The sequence below is a fragment of the Monopterus albus genome, unplaced genomic scaffold (assembly GCF_001952655.1).
Source record: "Monopterus albus unplaced genomic scaffold, M_albus_1.0 scaffold6.1, whole genome shotgun sequence".
Classification (NCBI taxonomy): domain Eukaryota; kingdom Metazoa; phylum Chordata; class Actinopteri; order Synbranchiformes; family Synbranchidae; genus Monopterus; species Monopterus albus.
Genome location: NW_018127886.1, coordinates 2871543 through 2881588, shown reverse-complemented (window position 1 = coordinate 2881588; position 10046 = coordinate 2871543). Strand labels below are relative to the sequence as shown.

The 10046-nt window shown below is 38.8% G+C and overlaps 1 protein-coding gene across 1 annotated transcript; it reads left to right on the top strand.

Moving 5' to 3' along the window:
• The first annotated feature begins 499 nt into the window (after nt 1–499).
• ssr4 (signal sequence receptor, delta) lies at nt 500–4475 on the top strand. The gene is given in 7 exon segments (XM_020617006.1): nt 500–707; nt 902–947; nt 949–1009; nt 1098–1172; nt 2452–2541; nt 2672–2737; nt 4082–4475. Coding segments are annotated over 7 exon segments (492 nt in total). The 5' UTR covers nt 500–658; the 3' UTR covers nt 4187–4475.
• Nucleotides 4476–10046: the final 5571 nt, after the last annotated feature.

Below are 10046 nucleotides of genomic sequence, written 5' to 3'. Positions count from 1 at the left end.
TATTTAGTCTTTAGACTTGTAGCATTAATATTTCAAACATTTGACTATAATATCAGTTTGTCAAGGTCAAAGTGTTGATTTGTCATATGCACAGTTAGGAAATGTGTTTCCCTGTACAATGAAATTCTTACTTTGCCGTCCACATGAATGCAACACAATACAAGGGAAATATAAAGTAGAGAACTGACGCAAATTGAAAGTAATTTATAAATTGTTTGATGTGAACAGAATTATCAAATGAGCCAAATCACAAATGCTTTTACACTTCTCAAAATTTTAACTAAATGCTTTGTTAATGTATATTTATACAAATGCGATGAAATGAGTACCTCTATTTTTGGTACATTTTGCTGGTAAATAATAGGCACTTTTAGTCAAGTAAAAAATCTAAATGCGGAACTTTTCTCGTAATAAATTATTTTGTACAATGTGGTAAAGGAGTATTTCGTAGACCACTTCTTTCACGACGTGTCAACTGACTACTTTCCCAGAATACTTTGCGATGCAAGCGCCACGTCATTCTAGCGCAGCCGCAGAGGTGTCGCGGTGAGTTGAGGTAGGATTCTTCCTTTTAGTCACTGTGAAACGAGTAGTGCAATTCATCCACTGGAGGCTAGGAATAACACGACATTTTCCAAACAACTTCTCAGACAACAGAATGATTCGGATAGCAGCATTCTTAGCTGTACTGGTAGTCGTCTGCTCGGGTAAGTTAGCGGAGAATCGGTGGAAAATACACACTGTGGTTAACGTTAGCTAGTAGCAAATTCATTCATCAAATCACTTCCTCTTGCCTCATAATTTAGGTGTTTGTGAAATGTGTATTAATAGTTAATACAGTGCAGATTGTGTATTAATGTCTAGAATTGTAGCTGACTTCAGCTCTGCTCTGTGGTGACAGGAGAGAGCTGCACAGCACCAGCGATCACGCCATCGGCCTACACGAGCTTTGTCCTCTGAATCTGTATTCATCGTTGAACTCAGCTTGACCTGCGCCAACGGAGCACAGGTAACTGCCCACCTCCGGCACTTCTGCAAGACATAATAATTTACTGAAGCTAACGAGCGACAGACTCACAAGGCTATTCCCTCTACAGAGTGTAACTCTGTATGCAGATGTGAATGGAAGGCAATTCCCTGTGACCAGAGGGCAGGACGTTGGCAAGTACCAGGTATGGTAGTGTTCCTATGTACTAATAAAAACTGTTGACACCAGTAGTCTTTATGTCATTGAAATGCGACTGGCGTCACAATTCTGCGCTGGAGGAGGCGAGGCCATAAGCAATATTTGTGCTCTCCTTCTTCTTATTATTTCTTTATTTCGATTGCACATTTTATTTTCGCAAACACAGTACGCTGTGTCTGACGTCACGTCCTCTTTTGTGCATGCGGGTCACCTCAGGGCCGTATACCATGAGACAGATGGCAGTCGCATTTAAATGACAGTGTGAACAACAGCGCAAAAAAAAAATCGGATTTCGGCAAAAAAAAATCTGATCTGAGCATTAAGGCCTGCAGTGTGAACGTAGTCTATGTCATAGAAATGCGACAGACAACACAATTCTGCGCTGGAAGAGGCGAGGCCATAAGCAATATTTGTGCTCTCCTCCTTCTTGATGTTCTTCTTCTTATTATTTCTTTATTTCGATTGCACATTAACTGGTACATCGCTACGCACATGCTATCACGAGCCGCATCCATTTTTATTTTCGCAAACACAGTACGCTGCATCTGACGTCACGTCCTCTTCTGCGCATGCGGGTCACTTCAGGGCTATAAACCGTTCACACACGAGACAGATGGCAGTTGCATTTAAATAATCGTGTGAACAACAGCGCAAAAAAAAATCGGATTTCGGCAAAAAAAAATCTGATCTGAGCATTAAGGCCTGCAGTGTGAACGTAGTCTAAGTACTCATAAACGTCCTCATTGAGAACTAAGTGTTTGATGTCCAGCAATTTCTTACAGTCGTATGCGATTAAGTCTGAAATTGTTTTATCTGATGTGTGTATCTCTATGCAGTCAATCCACAGTAACCTTGGCTGTTAGCACGTTTTACGTTTGTGACGAAAATATGTAACAAAAGCAGGGTTTTTTTGGAGAACCAGTCCACAACTACAACAACTAAGTAGCTCCAGACTCAAAATGACCATAAAACTGAGTGAACTCCATAACAAGTATCCTCCTCTCTGTTGCCTATGCAACCATTTGAGGCATTTTTAATTATCCTGATGTAACATTTGTCTTTGTTTTAGCCACACCTTTGCTTTTTAAAGCCTGTTATTCATGTATCATACATCAGTCCATTTTCATGTTTTTGTCTACTTTATTTATTACTGTATGATCTTTCAGTGCTCATTTGCTTTGTCCTATAAACACAAAACACGGCCTCTCAGAGAGGCGTAAAAGCTTTTATTCAGCTTCTTATCAGCTTGAGACCCCTTCTGTCAGGTGTCCTGGAGCCTTCCTCACAAACAGGCCAGCTCTGGAACATACCAGGTCAAATTCTTCGATGAGGAGTCCTACAGTGCTCTGCGGAAGGTTAGCATTTGTTGTATTGCTGATGAAATCATAGTTTATTGTCCATTAGCTCCTCTTATTTTTCAGTGTGCTGTCTTTTTAGGGAAACACTGGTCAGTTTGATTTATATGTTTGCATCTTCTGTTCCCAGGCCCAGAGAAACAATGAAGATGTAAATGCCATTCAGCCCCTTTTCTCTGTGAACATTGACCATAGGGTGAGTCTCTTATAGGGCCCTAGGTTGACTGCAGTCACAGTCATGGTGCCATAGGCCTTGTACAACTGAAATAAAGCAGCTATAATCAGCATTAAAGATGTACTATATATCAACATTGGATCACATGTCATTGAAAGGAGCTGCTTGAAGTCATAAACCCACAGAAAATAATCTACCAACTCTGCAGTTCACCATAGTTTTACAAAGCTTTACAGTATCTTTCAACTCGCTGTTTGGATTTGCCATCCTGCTGTTTCTTTTTTGGTTCGGTTTTACCACTCTCCTCAGTAGGCAGCTGTTTTCAGTGAAGCTCTAAAAACCCATTTGTACGCTACCTGCCCAATACCAAACAGGAAATCAACAAAATTGGCAAGTATCTGGTGAATAGAGTGGAACATTTAGCCAGATGTTTTGCCTTAGGAGTTAGGGGAGAAAAAAAGAAAATGAGAGTGAATATGGGACTGAGATTCATCAGGAGACTAGGAACACATCTCCAAGTGAATGTTAGTTTTACTCTGTATGTGCTGGATGAGTACCTAGCCAGCTGTTTACTAATATGTTCACCAAATAAACTCAAAAAGGGATAATACAGTAGGTAAGGGTTGTGTTTATGGCTATTTTCCACTGCCCCCAAGAGGTAATAAAAGGTATTGCAGGTTTAATGACAGATTTTTGCCAACCTCTGCTCTCTGTGGTGCAGGAGATAGCTGAAGAGACCCAGTGATCCTTAAACGTGTTGCTGTAAAGCATAACTTTATTAAATATGATCAAATTTAAAACTAGCATTTGGTATTATTAATGTTTCAATATTACGCAAGTAATTTTTATAGGACTCCCTGAGTGCAACTGGATTCTTACTGTGTGTGACTGTATTGATCATTTCATCTAGAGGCAAATCTGCTCCATAGACAGTAAACAAGGATCAACCAACCATTGCAGCAGCCATGCTGATTTTATTGGGATAATATTGGTTTTCTAGTTTTGAATTCGCTGTACAGAGTTACTAGAACAGCACATTTTAAATTGTGCTCAAGAATATTTTGGATTTGTCTAAAAAAAATTCCCCTTGTTGTGACATTTTGAAATTTTGTGTTGTTGATTAAGAAATGTATGACAGTGTTTCCTTGTAAACAATTTTATATATATAAAAAAGCATAATGGGTCCATTAAGAATGACATCATAGTTTATAAATTGCTTCTTATTGTGTACATTATGATGTGAGGTTCAGTCTGAGCAGTCACCCATGCTGAAACTGGAATGCAGCATTGGTTATCATTTACTTCTCTTCCTCTGTAAACCTGTACCCATATATATATATATATTTTTTTACCCTCTCACTACAGGGTGCGTGGAGCGGCCCATGGGTATCTACTGAAGTGCTGGCTGCACTCATTGGTATCCTGGTCTATTACATGGCTTTCAGTGCCAAGAGCACCATCCAAGCATAAAAGGATCCAAAATTACTTTAATTACTGGATTGTTAAAGACTGAACATTTGGTGGGGCTCGGTCGACAATTCATCATCCAGCATTGTGGCAAGTCAGGACGATTTTGCCACTTGAGCTGCTTTGAGGAGCAGGAGTAGCAGTCTTTGTATTTCTTATTCAGACTGTGTCTGTGCGATCAGCCTTATCAATTTACAGATGAATTTTGTCACAAGTTTGTTCAAAGTGGCTAGAATTTTGTCATGGACCACTTAAATAAACAAAACTAAATAAACAAAACAAATGTACATGATTTGCTGTATTCAGTTCTGTTTAAAGATTTTGCTCCATCCAGACCAGATTAGCCTTTGTTCTTCTATGTGGATGCACTGTCCAGAGTGGGACTTGTACATATGTGCTAAACACCAACAGAGAAAGGTCAAGCCTTCTATATGAAATGCCAGTATTGTGCTGGCATAGTGGACATGTCTGTTCCAGGTAAATGATTAAATGGCTTGTTCTTATTTTAGATTATTGTGTTGGTTCATGTGATAGTTCAGTGACTGCCTCTTCTATATGTTTGTTTTCCTCAAAGACAAATATAAAGATTCACTCCACAACATCTCATATCAACTGGAAAGTTACGTTGTTTTCAGTCCACTGACCTCAACAAGATCAAATAATAACCCATTGCAGATAGATTTACTGTAGCTGTCAGTCCTTTTACAAGTCTTATCCCAAGTACTTATTTAGTATGATTTGTCCACTTTCAGTGGACATCAGCTATTTTTGTTATCAGTGGAGGACCTTGATGTCCTGCTGGTATTTCAGGATAGCCAAGGAAAATGGGGTGTACCCCGCCTCTCGCCCAGTGTCAGCTGGAATGGGCTCCAGCCCCTCCATGACCCTGTTCAGGATACGTGGTATAGATAATAGATGGTTGTAGACTAACAGTAAACATGTAATAGTTGTTAATTCAGTCAGCAGTCACTAAAATAACCTTGGTTGTGCTGTATTGCAGTACCACCAGTTGAGCACACTGTGGCAGCTCTGTGCTGCTTTTAGGTCTGCTGGAGGGAGACTGAGGCCAGCTATTATTACCTCATGGACATATTGCAAGTGATTTTTACAGGTTTAGGTATCAGCTGTTGGTAATGCAGTGAGACACGTTACATAATACACATTGAGGCCTTGTTATGTTTTACATCGGTTTAACTTTGTTTGTTACATTTATAGATATTTAGTGCAATCTTGTTCTTGGGTTACCTAATTAGAGATATTTAAAGTTAGCATTTCTATTTCTGTAGTTGGCCCAAATCAGGGGCTGCACATACTGTACAGCACACAGAGTGCTACATTTTGCTGAATAACAGCTTGACTGTAGCTTCTCACTGACTCCCATGGAACTAATGTAAATGTTGCATATAAGTAATTTGATCCACTTACATGAAAACAGCACAGTGTACAGAGTACACAAGTTCATAGCTCATATTTCTGTTTTTCATAGTTGTGTCAGCACAAACACATTTTGGTGTTGTAAGCACATGTCAGCTTTTATCATCTGTCAACTTTAGCAAGAAGAAAATACAGACATTACAATATTGTTAATTCAGAAAAGATGTGAACTGGAGTGGATCCAGACACTCCCTCACTGAGTCACCTATTAGGCTGTGGGAAGTGGGGGGTGGACTGACACAAGACACTTCCTTCTCTTTGTGATGCGCTCAAGCCACACATCAGTGCAGATAATTGCAAATGGAGAATAGAGTATTGTTGTTTCGGAGTGAATGCTCTCACAGAGGTTCCAATTTATTCTTTCAGTGATGAATTGTTTCTCTGCAGATTCTGTTTCAGACTTTAATTCACATTTGTTTTTATATAATTGCACCACACAGGGTTTTAATGTTACTTTACCATTGCAAACCATCTTGTGTCTTTGTTTTTAGAGGTACCGCACACATGTTCTTATTGTTATACTGCAAGATTTATTAATATTAGATATGAGTATTTAAGAAATTTGCTTTAAAGAAGTGTGCGTGTGTGTGTGTGTGTTATGTATGCTGTGAGGCAGAGAAAACCTCCTGAGACAGAGGTGTTTAAAACACTAACTCCGGTGGCAGACACCAATGGGCTTAGTGAGATCCAGCAATGTGAAAACTGGCATTACACCAGTGATTCTCACATGAAGTCACACATTCTGTTTCTGTCGTTGGTTTTACTACTCTTTCTTCGCACTTTCTGTAAAGCAGCAGAAGGTCAACAAACTGCAGACTGACTCAATAATCAGAAAACAGATGGTAGCTTTTCATGCTGACTTCCCCTTCCTTACACTGCAATAACAGTTTTGGTTGGGCTATTATTTCAGGGATGTGTATGTACAGTGCTGCACGTTACATGTAAAGTTACATCCACTTGAACAGTTTGACTGTGTTTGGGGCTTTTGCTGTTAGCTTCCTCTTCCTATCCTGTCAGAGGATCCTCTAACCTGCTGTGCCTGTTGATGAAGCTGCCAGTCAATAGCTGCCAAGTAACAGTACCAAGTAGCTGCTGCCAGCCATATATGGGGAAAATATGGTTCCCTCTCTCTCTCTCCCTTGTGAATTTCTATTTCTCCATTACACCAGCCACCTTCTTAATATTTCACACCAAAATGTCAACCACGATAATAGATTTTTTACGCAATATTCTTGCCCATGAGCCATAAAACAGGAGCAAACCATTTCTTTACACATAAATCCTATGAAAGCATGTTGAATGAGATCTCATAAAATAGGTTTAATCAGATGCTGTCCAGGTACCTGCTTTTAAGATGAAAAAATAAAATTACAAGGTCTTGTTGAGGTGTCAACACAAGCATGCTTTAATGAAAACAAGGCTGGTGAAAGTAATAAAAGCTAAGCTTGGTCCCCTGGCTCTCGGGGAAATAACCCTTTTAAACCAGTAAATACTTCACATTCTCAAAAGTATGAGGAGAGTTTTTATAGTCATGATTAGGAAGTGTAGTTATACTTAAAAAAAAAACCAAAAAAAAACATCAAAACAATTGCAGTCAAGCGGTTTTCATGTGCAGGACAATTTCTTGTGCGAAACAAACTCCCAAAATTATTTCACTGTTGTTAAATGCACAGCAATTATTGTAAAAAGAATTAAATTAAAGGCAGAAAATGAGAGAAAAAATAAACAAGAAGAATTTAGTGTAAGATCATTTTCTTTTGCTTTTTCTGATTATAAATTATGAGGCTGTAGTGCTCTGTGCTAACACACTTGAGTTGGTTGTGTAAGATGACCGGGGCTTGATATGCCTCCCGGTGTTTTGGAATGAGCCTAGTAGCAGCCTCAGCAGTCATCAGCTCTGTGGAGGGGTCTAGAGTTAAGTAATGCAGAAACACATACTCCCTGTGGTAAAGCTCTGTGGTAAAGTTCCAGGGCTAACTGGTCAAGGCTGGGGGTTGAGTTTAGAAATGAATCTTGCTTCAGTATGGAAAGCTTGAGCAAGACATTCATCCTCATATGCCCACATTGACAGATACGTACAGCCAGATTTAAAAAAAAACAACCAAAGAAACAAAACCAAAACACCTCCCCACAAACAGACAAATAAAAAATGGTGACCTATCATATATACAGTACAGTATATAGTCCGTCCACCTTATGCCTTGACAACGGTGCTGATGCTGGTGATTAGGCTGCCATTATAGCTGCTCTCAGTTCCTCTATCCTCATGAAACATGACAGAGTCGCTGGAAAATTCTTTGCAATAATGGGTCTAATTTTGGGGTCTGTCTCTTATTCCTGTATCCACAATTTAATCAACTATTTTGTATTCTTGGGTGATCTTATATTTAGACTAGGTGTTCGTTCTTTTGGCTTTAAACTCTTCACTTGACTCCAGGAGAGCCCTGCACAAGAATTCCTATATGCCTAGACTGTCTGTTTATGCATAAATGGCAAATAAAAATCTTGAATTTTGAATCTTGTGGCTATATAGAAGTGAGTTGCCAGAAATACATATCTCCATTTATAGAAATGCATTCATTATTTAGCCAGTGTAATTCTTACTATTAGCTCCTTAGACAGCTTAATGCAGAGCAAAGTGTGTTGGACATCTCCCATCAGGCTGGATGGATCTGAATTCTGACCCCTTCAGTGGTGAAGAATCATCCTCTGACCTCTCAACTTCCTCATTGAAATAGGAAAATACATAAACTCCCAGAGGGTTTGGAGAAGCTCATCTATTTCCTGATATAACAAAGTGAAACATGGGAAGTTGTAGCTGAAGTCTTTCATTTGGCAGAGAATCAAAGTGGAAGCTTGTGTCTGGGGAAGACATGCACATTGGTGCGCTTAGAACCAAAACACATGGCTGTACAGAGGAAAAGGTGAGGCTTCTCCTCCGACCCAGACAAAAACTCCCGAGACACCTTGAAAGTATCCCAGTATTGTCCTGCAGACTGTCATAACACTCCTGTCTCATGAAAAAAGGATGTGCTGAACTGGCTCAAAATGAGCATTAAAAATACACACCATTATTTTCAGGAACGTCTAATCTGCTAGGAACATCTAGTTTGATCTGCAAATTCTAATGTAACTTTATACACTGAGAAACAGATCACATCTACTGTACAGTATGTCCAGTAGCTTAGTTAATCATTCATAAGAAAATGTTACAACATAATCTGTCATGCAGTTGAGGGGCATAATATGTAAAATGTAATGTAAAAACTGTGCATGGACATAAGCCAGTAACAGGAACAGACTATTTTAACAAATTTTAATTCATACAATAATAAATAAAAATGGTGTGATATAGCTTATGAAATGATCCCTTCTCTAGCGGTAGAATAACATGGCTGGCATCAATATAAGAGTAATCCAGTGAGGGAGGCCCTTCTAAAAATGTCTACTGACATTGCAGGCACTGGCAGTTTGTTTTAATGTTGACGTAATGTTTTTCTCCAACTGACATCCAACCTACATTGCATACAGCAGTGTAAAGAGAAGTCGCTGCATGTAATTTAAACTTACACATTTATGTTGAAACTTTATAATATTTCTACTATTAAGACCTGAATGGATTCTGAAGATGAGGTTTAAAAACTCTTTGGTCTGATATCTCCTTGTTTTCTACAACACATCTCAGTCTATTACAATTCTATGATTTACTGAACTTTCAACATTTATCTTACATAAAATGTAAAATATCTAATGTGCCTTATATTTTCGATCAATGTACGTTACAGTGTTCATCACTGTGCATGGAATGATGCTGAATGTTTATTTGTCTCCTTGTCTTTTACATAATGTTCATGTTCTGTTTCATACTGTACTTTCAGGAGAGCTTGACATCATAAACTTTTTTTTTAACCTCAAGTGGGTTTTTTTTCTTATATGAAATGCAATTAAATCATTGTGTTGCAGTTACATTCAGAAACCTACATTGTTCTTTTGTGTTTGTAACCAAAATTTCTGATTGATTGAGTGTGAGTGTGTTATTCTGTGGTATTCCAGTTGCTCGTGAGGTGCTGTCTCGATTCTACTGCACCATCCGCATGAGCGACTCTCCATCCATCTTGCAAACAAATCACCATTGCTCCCTGGGAGTGGATTCATCCATTCTTATTCAGGGCAAATATGAATTCAGACTCAAGCATTTGTCTTTAATCCACCTTCATTCATTTAACTAAGCTTATTCGCGTTATTAGGTTACTGAAGTTTTCTCAGGACAGCTCCTGAAGCTGTAACATCCAGGTCATATCCTATCTGTTCCAACACCAGATTCAATTTCTCCTGCTGTCTGTATGTCTCTTTCTTTCTCTTTCCTTTAGCCTGTTGCTATGTTTTCTCTAAACCCATAGCTTTGTTTGCTGCTTTATACATTAGGTGT